At 37.5% G+C, this 21,373-nt stretch overlaps 1 protein-coding gene across 1 annotated transcript in view; it reads left to right on the top strand.

Annotated features, from left to right (window-relative positions):
* The first annotated feature begins 45 nt into the window (after nucleotides 1-45).
* Nucleotides 46-21,373, top strand: part of LOC115210755 (calcineurin subunit B type 1) — a 63,245-nt gene continuing 41,917 nt past the window's right edge. The window contains exon 1 of the mRNA XM_029779470.2: nucleotides 46-305. Coding sequence (XP_029635330.1) covers nucleotides 303-305 — 3 coding nt within the window. The 5' untranslated portion in view covers nucleotides 46-302. The remainder of the gene's footprint in view (nucleotides 306-21,373) is intronic.

The raw sequence follows: 21,373 nt of genomic DNA, 5'->3' as shown, positions 1-21,373 counted from the left end.
TGCCCGGATGTGATGAGAAGTCAGCGCAGAGTCGGAGCCAGACAAATAAAGCAAAGCGAATCTCCTCCCACTGCTTCACTAACACATATACCACCACCATAGCAGCATCAAGTGTCGCCGTCTCCACCTCTATCGTTATTCTGTAGTTGTAGTTCAGGCTTCTGTGCCAAAAGACTAAGATTAAATCGTTCGGAAACACCGCAGTTTTGTAAAACAAATTTGGCGAGAAGACAGGACGACGACGATCACTACCAAGTCTCCCTTTTCTCACCTAGGACAGCTACAGGGATTTCCCTTCGAATATGGTGAGCGGTTTACAGCTAATTTATCAATGTACATTTTCGATGCTTGTTTGGTCATGTCTGGGAATCGTTCTCTAAGTGTCTGTCTGCTTCTTTTTGCAGTAATTACATTTTTTTAATCTACCAGTCAGTGCTCGATGCATGGAGGTGCCAGTTCTCGTTTTGAACACCCACACTCCATCGGTCATTGAAATCATGGACATTAAAAGACCGTGGATTTTTTTCATGTCAGTCTTCCCTGTCTCTAGATTTACATTTGTTGTATAACACTGGATTATTTCTGCTATCACTGACTGCGATGTCAAATAGCTTCAATTCGTTACCCTTTATGTATATGTATCTGTGTGTGTGTATATATATGTATACACACACACACACACACACAGATACATACATATATATATATATATATATATATATATACACACACACACGCACATACGGGGGTTTGTTGATCACAAACTGTCGCCCTTTCAAAGCCAATTCCTTTACCGATTTTTTGTACTTGTTACCATTCCACAAGTTATCATCTTCAGTTGTGTGTTACTATCATCATTATTCAGCTTCCTGACCGATTTGTCTTGTTTGTTGAGTGCCACCTCTAAAAATGGAAGTAGACGAACTACCCAGATCATTAACGCCTCTTCCAGCACATTTCTTGACTGTCGATGAGATCTGGGAATTCTTCAACTCTGCTTCTATTTACTGCTCTGTCTTGCAATGAATATTGTCTACCATTGTCGAGGTATCTTTGCCGTCACTGCACAATTTTGTAGCAGCTGCATATCTCATACTTAACACAGATTTTGTACCACCTTCTTCAAATTGACAACTAAAAAAAATCAGGGCCTTTATTTTATTTGCACTCCAATCTATGTTGGTCTGATTTAGTTATTAATTTATTTTCATCTAATTAAAAATAATAATAATAATAAACTGCAGTACCTCACCTGGAGTATAAGCACGAATATTTTTCCTCCCTCAATATGTTTAGGTTTCGTTGCCTGTTGTATACCTACCTGGGTTATATATTCTCTGAGGATATGCTTGTGATGGTGGTTGCCTTCTCTCTCCCTCGCCCTTTATTTTTTCTTCTTCTGTTCTACAAGAATTCATAACCATTTTTAGTTAAACTAGAATTAGTGACAGCCTTCTAATCTAATTTCAAGTATAAATAGTGTCTTCTTTTTTAATTCGACATTCCTGTGGATTTAAATTCTGTTAGAACCTTGTTTAATTGTCTGAGTAACCAACATTTTAGATTAGATCAATATGTTTAGTCACTGATCCAGTTTTTAGGAATTTATGGTTAATATGTTAGATATAATTTGTTGTTTGAGTCTAATACACATTAAAGGCCAAAAAATTTTAATATTTTGGTTTGCCTAATTAATATCAACAAATATTCTCTAAAGAAACGATTATTGCTCTAATTTATGCTTGAAATTATTAATTACCTTTATGGCTACCTCCGATTTATAACCACTGTCGCATTTCAAAATTGAAGTGGCTTGAATTTGGGCCCAATTTATTCTGGGGGTTTTTTCCCTCACCGACATCGAAGTTTCATTAATTGTATTTCTTGCTTCTTATAAACATTCTAAAAGAAAGAAAAAAGAAGTACAGATGTCTTTTGAGAACATCTTGCTGTAAAGCCTTGTTGCTTGGAACAGCTGATAGAAATGAAGGAAAAGTCACTTGAGTAGTTCAGTTTGGATTAAATATATTTAGATTAAAAATTCGCACTTCATAATTTGAATCCTAAACTGACTTTATTTGTACTATCAACAATTATATATATATATATATATATATATTATTGTTCCCAGAAATCTCTTGAAATGTACACAAATGCTATTTCCTCTGGGGCAATATCAGATCAACTTACGCTTCGATATTTTATCTATTTATTTATCATTCTTATGGATTTTCTAAACTGTATACATCAGCAGTTACTAAACAATCTATGCTGCATATTCTATTGTTATGCAGTGCACTGCTTAGTATGAATTTACCCCTACCCCTTATTTCTTCACTACGCTGAAGCAAATCAGTAGATTAGCTAAGCTGTGGCTGTTAAGCTTAGGAATTGTCATATGTATATTGCTTGGTCAGGAACTGGTAGCTCATTGAAATAGTATCAGTTTACTTAATACGCTGTTAATGCCACTAAGAAAAGCATTAATGTCACTACCTCTCATTTCTTTATATATCTTTAAAAACGTTGTGCTCAACTATTGTCAGACTATTTAATGTTGAAGAGTAATCTTGATTCGTGGCTTGCTGGTGGCATCTAAAGATCTCGTGTACTTAAAGTTCGATGACCTTTCAACGAACAGTTGGGTATGTATACCCATATCAATGAGCATAATCCGGATTAGTTGTTTACTGCTTAATATTAATGTGATTTTAACACGGTCGTTATTTGGCGTGTGTGAAATGTGTAATCAATTCAATCTGTTGGTAGGAAAAAAAATTAGCAAGAAGTAATTGATTTGTTAGCCGATTTCTAGATGCTATTCAAGCTTGTTCAATGAACAGGAATGATTCGTTGGCCTGGATAAAATCTAGGACCACCACCATTCACCGTCATACTAACTGCTTCAAGACAACTGTTGAAATTTTATTCTTCATCGGGGACACGCTCTAACATAGCTAGCACAACATTATTTCATGGGTTTTGTTAATTCAAGGCAAATAAACAAATGATGGTCACGATGGTGATCATTTTTGTAAGTAAACATGATAGAGGTATTTCCTTTGCTATCCCGTAATCACCTTCACAATATTTTAGTCTCAGCTTAACAAGCTGGTATCAGATTATTATCTAAATTAATCACTTGCTGCTCTGCTTATTTTTCTGTCCAATTAGATATTTTAAGCAACTGCATTTGTTATTTAAAAAAAGAATTTCTCTTGTGTGTGTATGCGAGTGCACATACACAAGTATGCAGTTTAAACTTGTATTTGTTTAGAAGGTTAATAAAGTTGCTCAACTACGAGTGATTTGATCAGGTTTCTGAGTGACAACAAATTTCATATGAAACTCATCTAGTATAAAACTATTGAAGCCCTGGCAATGAAAGGTTGGGTAAAAGAGTAGTGATGAAAATAGTTTATCAGAGAAAAGAGTTCCCTGAAACCCTTAATTTGTACTTTTAAGATTAATTATCGATGAAAAACAATATAAAATTCTACGTGGGCAGAACATATTTTCAGTCTCTCACAGAAGGATACACTGAGGCTTGTCTTGTATACATTCACCAAGAGGAAGGAAAAACTTTTTAGAGTGTAGTTATATATCCTGGAAGAATCAACCAATGCAATCATTTCAGTTGATGGAGCTGGGGCTGTGAAAAACTTACAACCATCTGCTTACAACATAGCAGAGAATTTGCTACAAGAACAATACTCTACAAAATACATACTGATTATAGTTTATTTGTTGAAACTTGGAGCTATACTTCCACTATAGCATGTAATGCATTGTTGTATAGGGACAGAGTCACTTACACAGGAGTATCAACATACAATACAAATTTCTGAAGTGTTTAACTTATCTTTAGAGTGTATATTTACATTATTCATATCTACCAAGTTTTATCCACTTTATTTTCTGATTGTCATAGAATTTCTCATTCCTGAATATGTACATTGGTCCAACCCATGCTAGCATGGAAAGCAGACATTAAATGATGATGATGTACATTGTTCCAGATTAAATTCAAACCAGGAACCTTTTTAAATGACACTTGATGATAAATAAAAACGAAACTAATTGATATAAATCTTGTAAGTATACACTGTAAGAAGTAAGGTTGGGATCTCCCTCAATCAATCATGCTTCGGTATGCACAGACCTGAGTAATTTTTTGAAGGAGACTGGCAATTGCCCTTCCCCATGATACTAATGTTTATCAAAGAGGAAGGCCACCAGCTTGGAATCGGTGCCATTGTAAATGTTATAAAAGCACACAGAGATGGAATAGACATTCCAAGGCATCTTACTCAAACCTATGATAATTCTGCCAACCCACTGCTTTGGATTAATACTTTTTTTTTTATTGATGTCCAAACGATTGACAGGCAAAGTTTAACTCGGAATGCAGAGAATGGGAGTGAATACTATGAGACATTTTATTCTATACTCTAATGGCTCTGTCAATTTTCCGTTTTGTCTCTGACAATGAATTTCTGAATGCTGCAACTGAAATTATCAGTGCAAAGTTGAGTGCAGCAAGTGCATTGAAGCCCTGTTCAACTCTTTATACTTAACTGGCCGAATGAAGTAATTTCATAAAATAGCAGAATGACTAATCTTAAGAGATAGCTGATTAAAGGTTTACCGAAGTGTGGTGGAGTTGTTACCAACTTTATTGCAGTTAAACCGTAAAACAAATTTCAAGTGAAACAGCTATACTGATTGTGTGAGCCTAAGTGATGGGAGTTGTGCTGAGCTGAAAGAATGGATCTAAAGGGAGGGCATCCAGCTGTAGAAATTCTGCTAGATCAGATTGGAGCCTGGTGCAGCCATCCGGTTCACCAGTCCTCAGTCAAATCGTCCATGGAAAGCGGACGTTAAATGATGATGATAGTTAAATTTTCTGATCAATGTATTAAACTACCAACTCGTGAGTTGTGAGTTCAAATTTGTTGTAGATATCATTTTGTATCTTTGGCAAAAATACTTAATGATTGAGCTGTGTCAGTTTACTTGAACTGGAGATTAGATGGTGGCCTTTTATAAGTAAGTTACATGGAATAGACTAGCATTTTATTTATGATGACATTTGTTTCATATCAATTTAACAAGAGATTTAAAGTTCCTATGATCTTGGAGGGTTTTAGAATAAAGAACACATTGTAAGAATACACATTTGACTGACTAGTTATATTGACACTTTAAAAACTTGGGACATTTGTCTAACAATGCAAATCTTGCAAAACCACTCAGCAGACAGCAAAAAAATGCCATTATTCATTGCATAACCTTCATGCTTTCTTGGCTCCCAGACTGCAACCAATCTTTCTGGTCACTTGTCCAAAGAATCTCCACCAACTGTGTGGAATCTTGTCTTTCTTCATTTCTCAACAATGATGTCTCCAGGAGAAGTACTCCCATTGGGAAAGTATCCACCTGTACTGCTCATTTTACATCCAACATACACAGCGAGTTGGAAACTCTTTTCCAACTCTATCTCCCTCTACACCACCTGACTACTCATCTGCATATTCATTTGCTATATGAGAAAACACCTTCACTTGTTTTAAACCAACAAGGCCACCAGCCCTGACAATGTCCCTTCCATTATATCCAGGCCTTGCACTCCTAAGTTTGCCTTCAATATTCACTGAACTCTTCTTTGGAAACCTCCAGTGTATACTATTCCTCAGAAAGGCCTCCTATTCACTCTGATCCTGTCCAACTATCATCCTATACATTCACTTTTAGTACCTCTGAGGTAATGGAGATAGCCATTAACAATGAGGTTCTCCAACAATTTGAATCTCTGTTCTCACCACTAGTGTGGATTCTGTGGATCCATATCCACAGGAGACCAACATTTTTTACATCACCCACTAGTGGGCTTTTATCTTTTAGAGAAATTCAGTGAAAACAATGTTGTTACTCTTGACGTCAGCAAAGCTTTCAACCATGTCTGGTGTGCAAACCTCCTATTGAAACATTGTGCTTTTGGACTCCTTCCATCTCTCATCTCTAGGATCCTATCAGATTGCACCACCATGATGTATGTTGACAGAGCTATTTTTGTGCCATTCTCAGTTGATTCTTATGTGACTTTGATTTTACCTCCACCGCACTCTCTTCAGTCTATCATCAGTTGCTGTTACATCCAACAATACTCATTCTTATACAGATAATACAAATATTCATTCCTCCTTAGCCTTCCCCCACTGCATCAGTGCATTATCCATGTACAACTTAGCTGTCATATGCCAAAGCTACACTAATTTCATGGAGATCAATATGTATTCTCCAGTGAAGCCATACCAGTCTCTTTTGGCAGTAAAAGGCTCAAGCATTACTCATATGTAGAAAACACCATCACACTACACCCCTACTTAAATACAAGCAGCACTGAACTAGAACACCCACAGTCACTTCAAATGTTAGGCCTTGCTTTCACTAGGGATCTCTCCTTGTGAAAGCACACCTTCAACATAACTAGGACTGCATCGTAAAGGCTAGTCCTTCTCTTTAAGGCTATAAAATACGTCAGCCACTAGCAATTGCTGATGTCCTTCGAAGTTCAAGTGAAGCTCATAATGGAGTATAGCTCTCGCATCTGGAGTAGAGCTGCTGCTACACACAGATACCCTGGACTGCATCTAGAGAAAAATCACTTGCAGATACACTTAAAGCTTTTGCCCACAGATGTGCTATTTCCTCTTTTTCTGCCCTTTCTGTAGCCCCTGTTTTACAGTGTTGTAGCTGGTCTTATGCCTCTTACACTGAGATACTGGCTCATCTTTTTTCCTTTCATTCCCACTGTTGAGTCCATTCATCCCAGAACATCAGACCTTCTGAAGGTGTTGACTTGCAACATTTGAAATGGAACATGAACAGCACCAATGTCACCAGTCTCAGAGAGTCTGCAAAGGCCATAGGCATGGCTCCACTTCCACAAGTAAAAAACAAAAATAATGCCTGTAGATTTCCTTAACATTATAACCATGTCTTGTTTCACAGAAATTAAGAATTGATTTTGTTTTAGTATATACTGATAATCATCCTTGATTTATCATTACCAACAATGTACACACATCTCTGCTTGGTATTGATGCTGCTATTCGTATTCTGACCAGGAAGTTCACTAGCACAACTCAGTCACTGATGTTGACTGCTTTTTAGTTAAAGCTACATCTTTGAATCTGCCCAGGGTTATCTCTCTTCAGTATTTCCCATTGAGGAAGGCTAAAGAGCCAGAAACACTGGGCGAATATACAGTGTTTTTACACCTTCTATCATAAGAGAATTTTTTCTCCATGTGAATTTACATTTAAAAATTAAAATATGTTACAAGCACATTTTAACTAACCTAAGGATTGTTTATTCCTAATCACTGCTTAGTGCTGATGCAGTTCATCATCATCATTTAACGTCCGCTTTCCATGCTAGCATGGGTTGGACGGTTTGACTGAGGTCTGGCGAACCAGACTCCAATCTGATCTGGCAGAGTTTCTACAGCTGGATGCCCTTCCTAACACCAACCACTCTGAGAGTGTAGTGTGTGCTTTTATGTGCCACTGGCACGAGAAATTTCTTCATGTTGGAAATCTATGCATTGCCCTGACTACAGGTGTTATAAAATTCTTTGTCATATCCTGGCTATCAAACTAAAACTTTCAGATATCTTGAAACTTGTTGTTTAAATTCTAGTAGTTGTGACAAATGAAAATGTGAAACTCAGTGTAGAAATGGCAGAGAGTTTCAAATAATATACTCAGCTATGTTTTGAGTACATTTTCTATTCCTAAATTGAAAGGTATGCATGCACTCACAAATACAAAACATTTTCCACACTTGCATGGGTAGGATGTTTCTTACTTTCAAATCAGTTGTTTCCACAACTAGATACCCTCCTTAGTGCTAGCCACTCAAATACAAGGTAAGAATGAATCCTGTTCTTTGTGTTAGGTACCTTGCTCAGGAATGCATCACAGTGACTGTTGTAAGACCTGTGGTCAAAAGTACAGCACTTAATCTCATAGCTGGTGTATGCCTAAAGAAGAAATAGGAGGAGGGTTTATTTACACTGGTACTGTATACATACAACTAATAAGGATGTGAGTTTGATTTGTGTGTATAGCAGTCACCTCTCCTGGTGTTCTACGATGTGCCTATCTATGCCTGCATTTATAACTACTTTGCCACACAAAGCTACAGGGATGGCTGAATACTTAAGTTTACTTTGCAACCATGTGGTTTTGGGGTTTGGTCTCACTGTACTCTACCTTAGGCATATGTCTTCTATAGACCCAGGTCAGCCAAAGCCATGTGAGTAGATTTGGTAGACAGAAACGTTAGCACGCCGGGTGAAATGCTTAGTGGTATTTCGTCTGTCTTTACATTCTGAGTTCAAATTCCGCCGAGGTCAACTTTGCCTTTCATCCTTTCGGGGTCAATTAAATAAGTACCAGTTACGCACTGGGGTTGATATAATCGACTTAATCCATTTGTCTGTCCTTGTTTGTCCCCTTGTAGGTAGTAAAGAAATAGGTATTTCGTCTGTCTTTACTTTCTGAGTTCAAATTCCACTGAGGTCAACTTTGCTTTTCATCCTTTCATGGTTGATAAATTAAGTACCAGTTACACACTGGGGTCAGTGTAATCGACTTAATCTCTTTGTCTGTTCTTGTTTGTCCCCTCTATGTTTAGCCCCTTGTGAGCAATAAAGAAATAAGAAACTGAAAGAAACCTATTGTGTGTGTGTTCTGCATCCCTCTCCAGGTGGACATTCATAATCTTGTAGGTTCATGGGGGCTGGTCCCTCATAAAAAGCACCTGTACCAGTGCCACATAAATGCACGTGCTGATGCTGCATAAAAGCATCCAGTCCACTCTGTAAAGTGGTTGGTGTTAGGAAGGGCATCCAGCCATATAAACTATGCCCGAAACAGACAGCAGAGCTTGTTGCAGTCTTCTGACTCACCAGTTCCTGTCAAAACAGATGTGAAATGATGATGATGGTGAGACGTGTGTTAAATAATGATGATGAATCCAACTCGTGTAGCATGGAACATGGATGTTAAATGATGAGATATATATATATATATATCTTTTTATCCTTTTACTTGTTTCAGTTATTTGACTGCAGCCATGCTGGAGTACTGCCTTAAAGGGGTTTTTAGTTAAAGAACTCGACCCCAGAACTTACATTTTGTAAGCCTAGTACTTATTCTATTAGTCTCTTTTGTTGAACCGCTAAATTATGGGGATGTAAACACTCCTACACCAGTTGTCAAGCAATGGTGGTGGGGGACAAACATAGACACAAAGACATACACACAAATATGTATGTGTATATATATATATATATATATATATATATATATATATACAGGACAGGTTTCTTTCAGTTTCCTTCTACCAAATCTGCTCACAAGGCTTTGGTCAGCCTGAGACTATAAAAGAAGACACTTGCCCAAGGTGCCACGCAGTCGGACTGAACCCGGAACCATGTGGTTGGTAAGCAAGCTTCTTACCACACAGCCATGCCTGTGCTTATATGTATCAACATCGTGTGTTTGTGTCTCCTTATCTTGACATCACATGCTAATTATGAAGAAACACCATTATACAAGCAGTGTAGCTTATATGCAATCCTCCCTGAAAACAATTTTCAGCCAGTGTGCCATTTGTATTTGAAGAACTAGTAGGAATATTCTTTTCTGTTCTTGGCACAAAGTCCGAAATTTGGGGGGAGGGGAAGGGGCAGTCGCTTAGATTGACTCCAGTATGCAACTGATACTTAACTTATCAACTGTGAAAGGATGAAAGGCAAAGTCGACCTTGGCAGAATTTGAACTCAGAATGTAAAGGCAGACGAAATATCACTAAGCATTTCGCCCAGCATGCTAACATTTCTTATTTCTTTATTGCCCACAAGGAGCTAAACATAGAGGGGACAAACAAAGGGATTAAGTCGATTACATTGACCCCAGTGTGTAACTGGTACTTAATTTATTAACCCCGAAAGGATGAAAGGCAAAGTCGACCTCGGCGGAATTTGAACTCAGAACGTAGTAGCAGATGAAATACCACTAAGCATTTCACCTGGTATGCTAACATTTCTGCCAGCTCATCACCTTAACTAGGAGGAATATCATCTTAGAAACAACTAAAGGTTGATAGCAGAAAGAGCATTCGACCATGAAATCCTCAACAAATTTTTCCTGACTCTAGCAAACATGCAAAAGTTAACATTAAAACAACTATGATGATGATGATGATTACTTAAATAAGCTTCAGGTCTGGAGCAGGAATGAGGAATGCATTCTCTGAGGCACTTAGGTGCAGCAATTCTGAACAAGTCTGAATTTTGCATTAAAATATACATTTTGTTGATTATTTAGTATATTTCAGTGTTCTTTATTCCTTAAGGCGCCAGTTTACATTTTTATTTTTTACTTTAAGTTTTTCAGTATATTTAATTAAAATTTTCTTTAATGCAGTTTTATTAGATTACATTAATTCAGTCTGCTTTTCACATATTGAAAGCTTCCCCAATCCTGATCTTGGGAGAACTAACAAATATTGCAAAGAGGGTCCAGTCTTCAGCAACATAACTATGTTTCTATATCGTCGTCATACATCTGTTTTCCATGCTGGCATTGGCTGTTTGACAGGAGCCAGCAAGCTAGAGGATCATACCAAACTCTACCTTCTGCTTTGGCACGGTTTCTACAACTGGACACACTTCTTAACACCAACCATTTTACAGTGTGTACTGGGTGCTTTTTACATGACTCCAACATCAGTGAGGTCAACAAGTAACTTGCAAGACTAGTGTTAGTATTGAGGATGGTAGCTTTGTGCCAGGTAATGAGAGCTTAAAGTATGATAGGATAAAAATGGGTGTCTTGTTGTAGAGATTTCTGGTTACCCCAGTTGAAAAAAAGCGAGAGAAGAGATGATAGGTGTAGGAGTGGCTGTGTAGTAAGTAGCTTGCTTACCAATCACATGGTCCCACGTTCAGTCCCACTGCGTGGCACCTTGGGCAAGTGTCTTCTACTATAGCTTCGGGCTGACCAAAGCCTTGTGAGTGGATTTGGTAGACGGAAACTGAAAAAGCCCGTCGTATATATGTTTATGTGTCTGCTTGTCCCTCCAACATCACTTGACAACCAATGCTGGTGTGTTTATGTCCCCTTAACTTAGCGGTTCGGAAAAAGAGACCTATGAATAAGTACAAGGTTTACAAAGAATAAGTCCTGGGGTTGATTTGGTCGACTAAAGGCGATGCTCCAGCATAGCCACAGTCACATGACTGAAGCAAGTAAAAGAGTAAAAAGACAGAGTATATGTGTGTTGTGGTTTGTGGTGAAAAAAAGCGAGAGGTGTGTGTGTGTTTGCATTGGTGCCACATAAAAAATCACCCATGCCAGTGGCATGTAAAAAGTACCCAACTCTGTTCAGTGCTGACATTAGGAAATGAATCCTGCTGTAGAAACCATGCCAAAACAGACAATTGGAGTCTGGACAGCTCTATGTTAAACAACAATAATGATGTTATATATATACAAACAGTAATCCCTCAACTATCACGGGTGTTGCATTCCAAAATCCGCGAAATAGAAACAGTATAAATGCAAAACAACACCAAAGGAATCGACGTAAGCTTAAATAATAAACTGCAATTTGGTGAGAGATTACTGGGTGTGTGTGTGTGACATCATCGTTTAATGTCAGCTTTCCATGCTAGCATGGGTTGGACAATGTGACTGAGGACTGGCAAACCAGATGGTTGCACCAGGCTCCAATTTGATCTAGCAGAGTTTCTACAGCTGGATGCCCTTCCTAACGCCAACCACTCTGGCGGTACTGGCAACGACCAAATATATATATATATATATAATATATATATATATAAAACTCAATCTGTCTTTTGTGAAACATCTTGTCAAGATCAACTGACTTTTCATTGTCAGACATACTATCAACAGATTATAAGCCCTATTGGCCTATAACAGCACTACCACATTCAGTAGAAGTACCATGATCTATATTAGGGATATGCTTTCATTAGGAGAGATTCCCTGGGATCCAGCTCCTCTGCCGGTCACATCCACTGGAGAAATTGTATTTAACCCTTTAGTATTTAAACCGGCCATATCCAGCTCAAATATTCTACCAATTTTATGTTCAAACTGGCCAGATCTGGCCTCTTACACCTAGCCCACAATGTCATTCTAAAAATATCCAAACACACCATTGAAATCTTGAAGCTACAACATAATGTGTGACTAATTCAAAACCAGGTGAATAAATACGCATTACATTTGACAAAGAAATCTGAATGCTAAACAGTTAAAGCTGACAGCAGCAGCTACTAATTAATAGTGTTCTCCCTCTTTACTGTTGAACTTTGTTTCCATTCTACAATATCTATATATATATAAAGCTGAAGTTGTCTGTGTATGGCAGGTTTGGTAGCCTTCAACTAACACCATCTCCTCTGAGACCCTGCAGCGCAAGTTGACCAAAATTGAGAGTATGATAGAAGAAGGCTTGCTCTTCTTTCCGTAGAAGAAAAAATTCAAATCGGACCATGTTAAGACCAAAAATTATTTACATCAAAAAGGTGCTTTTTATCTATGAAAATCCCGATTTTTTTTTTTACGATTTTTTGACTGCTGTGTAGCCATTTTTCGGTGTATTTCAACCAGAAAAATGTTCAGTTAAAGAGAATAACAAGCTACATAATGCAAAATTTTTACTTTTCAAAAATTCCAATTCTAAAGGGTCGAAACAAACCCGTGCAACGCCGGGCGATACTGCTAGTATCTATCTATCTATCTATCTATATATATATATATATATATATATATCATTCTACTATATCTACAGTTAAAATGGAAGAAACAATGTAGTGCCAATAACCTATGAGGCAGTACCTTCTTGGCTGGTTGTCTGGTACTCTATTGACATACTTATTAGCCAGTATATAATTTAGTTTATTTTGCTTGAAATATAACTAAACAATAAATGTTTTTTTTAAAGTTGTACAGATGTGTAAGGAAAAGTAATTACTGGACTCTCACTCTTTGTTCATTTTTCTCAAATCTTGTGCACTTACTTTATATCTGCAGCAATATTCTGCTTCACAAAGTGTAAACTTGCTCGTATTTCTGTTCTATTTATTTGAATATTTATATTAATTGCTGGTATGTGTATTATTTTTTTAGCTGCTAATTAGGCTGTTTGTTGTTGTCATGGTACAGTATGTGTGTATGTAGTTGTCAAGTCAGCTCTCATATAAAAAAAAAACTATGACCCAAGCATACCAGTTGGAACTATCCTATACTATCTGTTTCTTCCTAAGGCGGCGAGCTGGCAGAAACATTAGCACACCAGGCGAAATGCGTAGCCGTATTTCGTCTGGCATTACGTTCTGAGTTCAAATTCCGCCGAGGTCGACTTTACCTTTCATCCTTTCGGGGGTCAATAAATTAAGTACCAGTTACGCACTGGGGTCGATGTAATCGACTTAATCCGTTTGTCTGTCCCCTCTGTGTTTAGCCCCTTGTGGGTAGTAAAGAAATAGGTATTTCGTCTGTGGTTACGTTCTGAGTTCAAATTCCGCCGAGGTCGATTTTGCTTTTCATCCTTTCGGGGATCAATAAATTAAGTACCAGTTACGCACTGGGGTCGATGTAATCGACTTAATCCGTTTGTCTGTCCTTGTTTGTCCCCTCTGTGTTTAGCCCCTTGTGGGTAGTAAAGAAATAGGTATTTCGTCTGCGGTTACGTTCTGAGTTCAAATTCCGCCGAGGTCGATTTTGCTTTTCATCCTTTCGGGGTCGATAAATTAAGTACCAGTTACGCACTTGGGTCAATGTAATAGACTTAATCCGTTTTTCTGTCCTTGTTTGTCCCCTCTGTGTTTAGCCCCTTGTGGGTAGTAAAGAAATAACTATCTGTCTGTCTCTTCCCTTTTCCAATTGTAGTGTATCTAGGACCACATTATTCAATGTGTTCTTTAAGATAAGACAATCATAGGCAACTGGTGGTCTACGGAACTTTCTGAATGGCATGCGCAACAAAAAAATTACCTGGAGTATTTTAGTATGCTGCTCCTCAAATGAGCCATGTCTTATGCAGCCTGCTTTTTGAAAAAGGTTGCCCATGCCTGTAATAGGGTGTGGTTTGAAGAAGAGTTGGCGGTTTTTTCTAGTATATCGTGCAACTATGTAGAGAATCTTTCGTTGGCTCAGGATTTAACTGCTGTAAGATACAGCAGTAAGACTACTCTTGTGAATAAAGGCAATGATTGTTATTTAGCTCCCAGATCAGCTTTGATCAAACAACCCTAGATACTCCTAGATAGTATTCAACTAAATTATTAGGTGAGACCAGTAACCCACAGATCCATTGTTCCAGATATACAATACCTATTTCTTTACTACCCACAAGGGGCTAAACACAGAGAGGACAGACAAATGGATTAAGTCGATTACATCGACCCCAGTGCGTAACTGGTACTTAATTTATCGACCCCGAAAGGATGAAAGGCAAAGTCGACCTCGGCGGAATTTGAACTCGGAACATAACGGCAGACGAAATACGGCTATGCATTTTGCCTGGTGTGCTAACGTTTCTGCCAGCTTGCCACCTTCCAGATATACAATGCCTCCATCTCGCTGGTGATCTTACTACACATTCTGATATGCAGTATTTGATTGTATACAGTACATTCTTGCAGTTTTTAACATGTCCAGTCTATTTCTGTATGCGACTCTCTTCCCAGTCCAGTCTATTTTTGTGTGTCTACAGAATCTGGTGGTGTCCATCACAGCACAGTGCTTAGTGATGATGAAGCTTTTGATGATGTGTGTATTTGGTTTTTATGTTTGTCCAGGCTGAGCAGGAGATGTACTGCTTTTAGGACAGCATTTTAATAATGTTCAGAAGTGTTGTTAAATGCCTTCCATAAACCGAAACACATCTACATGTGCAAGGACCATGGAGGTTGGGATTTCCTACTGCAGCAATTTTTCTCCTCCCTTTTTTCATCTTTTACTTGTTTCAGTCATTAGACATTAGACATACTGGGGGACCCCCTTGAAAAATTTTAGTTGAATGAATTGACCCCAGTACATTTTTTTGTGAAACCTGGTATTTATTCTATTGCTCTTTTTACCAAACTGCTAAGTTACAGGGACATAAACACACCAACACCAGTTGTCAAGTGGTGGTGGGTGGGGACAAACACGTGTGTGTGTATAATATATATATATCGTTGCCAGTGCTGCTGGACTGGCTCCTGAGCAGGTTGCACGTAAAAAACACCATTTGAGTGTGGCCGTTGCCAGTACCGCCTGACTGGCCCTCGTGCCAGTGGCACGTAAAAGCACCCACTACACTGTCAGAGTGGTTGGTGTTAGGAAGGGCATCCAGCTGTAGAAACTCTGCCAGATCAAGATTGGAGCCTGGTGCAGCCATCTGGTTCGCCAGTCCTCAGTCAAATCATCCAACCCATGCTAGCATGGAAAGTGGACGTTAAACGATGATGATGAGATGTGTGTGCGTGTGTGTGATGGGCTTCTTTCATTTTCCATCTACCAAATCCACTTACAAGGCTTTGGTTATCCTGAGGCAATAGCAAAAGACAGTTGCCCAAGATGCCATGCAGTGGGATTGAACCCAGAACCATATGGTTGGGAAGCTAGCTTCTTACCACACAGCCATGCCTGACCCTAGTTTTTTTTATATTTATATTTTAGTATTTTTATTGCTTTGTGTCTACAGTCTATGCGTGTAGTGTGTGCAACATGGTACTTCTGTTGTGTGTGGTTTTAGTGCTATTTTAGTTATTGTGGGCAGTAGTGGTACTGCAGTTGTGAGAGGTAGGGCTGATATGGGATGTAGTGATTGCTGTATCAGTTATAAATAGTAATGTCTAACCCATTCAATACATGAAAATAGAAAAATTTGCTCCTAAACCATTTTGTTAAATAATTAATTTCTTGTTCATGTTATGAAGAATTATATTGATTTATTGTAGAACATGCTATAGTGTGTGTGTGTATGTGTGCGTTTTACTCCATTACCATTATTGATATATATGTTGGCCACATCCTCATCATACTGGCTAGAAAGATGCTATCCTTTCTCTTACAATCAGCTTTCAGTTGGTATTTTTGAAATGGAGAGGGTGGTAGAGTGGAAGAATTAGCAGAATACTGGACTAAGAAAAATGCTTCACAGTATTTAACTTCATGGCTTTACCTTTTACATTCTCATGATTGTTAAAATAAATACCAGTAATTTAGTAGGATTGAAATCGAAATTGAACCAATCCTATGACTGGCACCCGGCAGATGCCAGGACCCCTGGACTGGAGATACGTAAAAAGCACTATCCGAATCGTGGCCGTTGCCAGCGCCGCCTCGACTGACTTCCGTGCAGGTGGCACGTAAAATGCACCAATCCGACCGTGGGCGATGCCAGCCTCGCCTGGCACCAGTGCAGGTGGCACATAAAAAGCACCCACTACACTCACGGAGTGGTTGGCGTTAGGAAGGGCATCCAGCTGTAGAAACATTGCCAGATAAGACCGGAGCCTGGTGCAGCCTTCTGGCTTCCCAGATCCGCGGTCGAACCGTCCAACCCATGCTAGCATGGAGAACGGACGTTAAACGATGATGATGATGATGATTTCTTACAAATTTGTGGCCTCTGTCAATGCAAGGTTTTTATTTTTTATAGTTGGTGGTCTTGGCTTCAATCTCATTGCATGGCACCTTGAACAAGTCTTTTCTACTCTAGCCCCAGGCCAACTAAAGTCTTGTGACTGGATTTGGTAAATAGAAACTGATAGAGATCTGTCATGTATATAATACATTAGTATCAAACAAGGAGAATGAGTGCTCAACACTGCATTGGTGGATAAAAATTATTTATGGATTAAGGTTACCGTTGGTTTCATGTTAAGAGATATCTCTCTTAATAATTATTAACATGCCACATGGAACATCGGTGTTCATTTCCACATATGCACATACACGCACACACATGTACATGCATGTGTTTGTGTGTACCCTTGTCATGACATTATGTGATGATTGTAAATGAGCATTGCAATCATACAAGTGATGGTGTTCATTTCCAGTCTTCCATCTCTGATTATGGGGAAATATTACCTTGCCTGGTAATAGGAAGAGCAATCAGGCCATAAAAAAAAATCTACCTCAATGAATTGTCTGACCCATGAAAGCATGAATAACTGGATGCTAAATGAGAATATTAAAAAATTTATGTTCCAAGGAATTGATTGGGCATATAAAATTGTACGTGTACTTCAGTAATTCATTTTGCTTGTCATCCAGGATCTGAGTATTATAGTAAGGGCCAGATTTAGATAAGATGAGGCCTTAACTTGTAGGATTCTGTAGAGGTCCTAATGCTTGTGAATTCTTAACAAAGGCTGTGTAACTACTAAACGTAGAAAGAATGCTGCCAAGATACATAAGAGAGCTAAGAAAGAGGAAGATATTTCTTAGGAAATTTAAAACATACCTTTAATTATAGTTTCAAAACTTTATCAATAAGAAAATAATATTGAAAATTTTTTTCCCAGTGAATTAAATGAACGCATTAAATTCCTAGGACTGCCTGTTTACCTTAGACCTTCAACAAGGGCAATCAAGTACTCTGTCGAAGAAATAAGAAACAGACAGACAGGGGAGAGGTGATTGTTTAATCTTATTGGGGCCAACTTCTCAAGCATGGGTGTTGCAATAAAATATACCCAGCTCATATTGTAAAGTAGTTGGTAGTATGAGAGGCATCCAGTTAAAAGCCATACCAAAAATAATTGTATATACAACCATAGAGATAGCCTGTTTTTCTGTTATGTATACCACATGATGGCCATGATATGTGATTAGGTGGTGTGAGACCCATCTATTTTATGCCTACATGGAAAAATAGATGCAAAAATTATGGTGATAATTTTAAATGCTTTTATAAACCCATAGTCATCAGAAAATATATTTATTACTTCAATATAAATTATAAAATTATAATAATGAAAAAGAATTCTGAGAGGCATTAAGCTGTAGCTTGTTTAGTTTATGCCTAATAATAATTGATTCAAGTAGTTTTCTGTAGGTAGATCTTATCTTGACTGCATAAAAGAGGTATTGGTAAATAGTCAGTAACCATGCAGTTCTTGTTAAAGCTAAACCATGGTCTAATATGACTATTGAAAATTATTTCTATAATTACCATTACTGGTCATTACTATTATTAGAATAGGGCTGTGGCAAGGTTTTGTACTATATATATATATATATATATAATGAGAATTTACTAAAAACAGAAGACGAAAACGGGTGTGTAAACAACAAACAGATGTATTAGTTTAACACTCAGGAAGTGAGAAAGTCTTTTACGTTTCGAGCCTACGCTCTTCGACAGAAAGGAACATGGAAATAAACAGGGAGAGAAAATAAAAATGGTTTAGTGGCTAGCAATCTATCATGGCTATATATATATATATATGTGTATGCCCAATCTTGTGACTGTATCTGAGGATCAGAGGCTTCAAACACAGCCACCTCTCCTCACCAAACACTGTGGTCTTGTGCTACAATCATATATTCTGCCATTGTTCCACCTTTGTCACCCATAGGCCAAATTTCTGTTCTGGGCTCTAATAATGTGGGCAAAATATTGCAGATTTTGCAATCTGAGCATATATATATATAAGGAAAGAGAAAGGGAGAGAAACGTGTATATGTTACTACTTTTGAGTTTGGTCTTTTTGAGAAGTCTCAAGGAATCATGGGTATTGATACTGGTAACAATAATAATAATAATGATAATAATTGTGTACAGTGCTCAGGTGCACTACAACTCATCTAAAGTCTATATATAATCAGGTGTAGTTTCGGCGGATTTCGGAAAGCATGAGGGCCTTAAAGGATGCAGTGTCATGACAGTCAACAACTGACGCAGGCAGTTTATTCCATGCTTCAGCAAGTCTGAGTGTGAAAAAATGTTTCCGAAAGTCATGGGAGCTGTGTTGTTTTCTGACTTTGTAGGCATGTCCACGTGTGTTAGACACATGGAGATCAAAAAGGTGTTCAGTGTTGTTGTTGGTGAGGTGGTTGATAACTTTGTTAGTGTCAGATTTAATGTTAGTGTCAGATTTAAAACTTCGACAACAGTTAAGTCCTGGTATGGTAGACTTCAGGATTTATTTTTCTTAAGTTTTTTTAAGAATTTTATTTATCTAATGCTGTTAGTAGAGGTCCCTTCTAGTTTTTTTGTGATACTTTGTATAAAATTATTGTGCTTTCAACTAATGCTTTTCTATCTAATTTTATTTCATGTACTTTATTCTTTTCTACTCTAGGCACAAGGCCCGAAATTTTTGGGGAGGGGGCCAGTCAATTAGATCGATCACAGTATGAAGCTGATACTTAATTTATTGACCCCGAAAGGATGAAAGGCAAAGTCAACCTTGGCGGAATTTGAACTCAGAATGTAAAGACAGACGAAATACTGCTAAGCATTTTGCCCTGTGTGCTAGCGTTTCCGCCAGCTTGCCACCTTATTTCATGTACTTTATTATAATGAGTTGTGATGGCTCTTGTAAATGCATGGTCAATAAACAATCAAGTGTTGTATTTGCTTATTCAATGCAACAGTCTGAGTCATGAAGTTAACCACTTTCATGTTCACATTGAGAACTATGCATAGTTCATTGGTTGACTGAAGTACATTCTCTAGTATATTAGTTTACTAGCTGACCACATGCTGTCAGTAATGATGGCTAATTGTAGTACATAAGGTGCATAATAATCACACATACAAATATTCACACGCAACCCTTGTACACGCAAACACATACACACATATACTCACACACTTGAAACACTGGGTTTTTTTTCACCCCTTTCTTCCTTATTCATCTACCACCCCTTTTCTCTCATTGTTATTACTTTCTCTCACTCCCTCTCAGTCAGGGCTATTACTCTCACTACTTCTCCTTCACTGAATTACTATTTTCTCTCCTCCTCCGCGTCCACCATGATTCTGGACAAATATATATATATATATATATATATATATGTATATATGTATATATGTATATATGTATATATATATGTATATATAAACACTACGCTTATTATTATATTAGTTTATGATTTTGTATTTCAGTCTGGTGTTGTAATATATTCAAAATATATGTTTGTGATAATGTTGCATTCTGTTTTACAAAGTTTTGATGACATAACTGTTCTGTAACCAGAGTGCATTTGGTTTTTATAGTATACAGAGTGTGGTTTGTTTATTTTTGTGCGAGTTGCATCTGTTGTATCAACAAGAATGAATTTATTCCTGTATTATTCTCTGGCCTAGTTCACTAACCTGTTGGGATACTTGCTATTAATTGTTTGTTTTACACTCAAGATTTCTCTATTTAAATTTTCTTTAGCAGACAAAAATTTAAAAGCTTGTCTAAAAGATTTGATTATAAATATTTTGTATCTATGGGGGCACTATCACTGTGCTTATATAACACGTGAGCATTTGTTTGTTGGGGTTTAGTGTGTATGTAGTGAGGTGTTCTTTACGTAAACACCTGAGTGAAAAGCCTTATGTTTATAAAATGAAGTTGATGAATTTTATACAGTATCTGAAAAGTTGAAAGTATGTACATTGTAAAAGCATATGGATTGAAAGAGAATTCAGTAGTTAGCATGTCATATATCAAGTAGTGTTTACATATGTATGTATGCATATACATACATGCTGTCCTGAAAAATTCCTAGCTTTGAGGGTATCACGAAAAGCTTTGTTGGAGGCCCAACGTTTCAAGTTCTTTTACAGGGTTTAGAAAAACTGAATAGTGTGAATCTGAGAGGGAGAATATTTTGAATAAAATCATAATTAACTGATACTCCAGTATTTTCGTTTACTCAGAGCCAGGAATTTTTCAGCACCCTGTTGTATATTGTTTCATTGAAGTAATTAAAGGTTATAAAGGAAATGAAGTTTTATTTTGTTCATTAGATTTTTGTTGGTGCTGTTTATTTTATTATTTAAGTTAAGTGTGGTGATTGCACAAAATCTGTTGCTGAATATAGCTAGGTTCATTTATATTCCAAATTCAAATTCTATAAAAGTTGCCTTCTCTTATCATTTTTCTAAGAATGACATCAATTGTTACATACGGAATTTAATTCACTTGACTACACCATTCCACTAACTTTCATGGTCTTGTTCCTCTGTGAGAAATCATTTGATAAGGTGAAGATTATAATCTCTGAAAATATAAGTCAAAATATAAGGACACAGATCGTGTCGTATAGCC

The sequence above is a fragment of the Octopus sinensis genome, linkage group LG4, assembly GCF_006345805.1.
Source record: "Octopus sinensis linkage group LG4, ASM634580v1, whole genome shotgun sequence".
NCBI classification, from domain to species: domain Eukaryota; kingdom Metazoa; phylum Mollusca; class Cephalopoda; order Octopoda; family Octopodidae; genus Octopus; species Octopus sinensis.
This window is presented reverse-complemented; position numbering and strand designations above follow the sequence as displayed.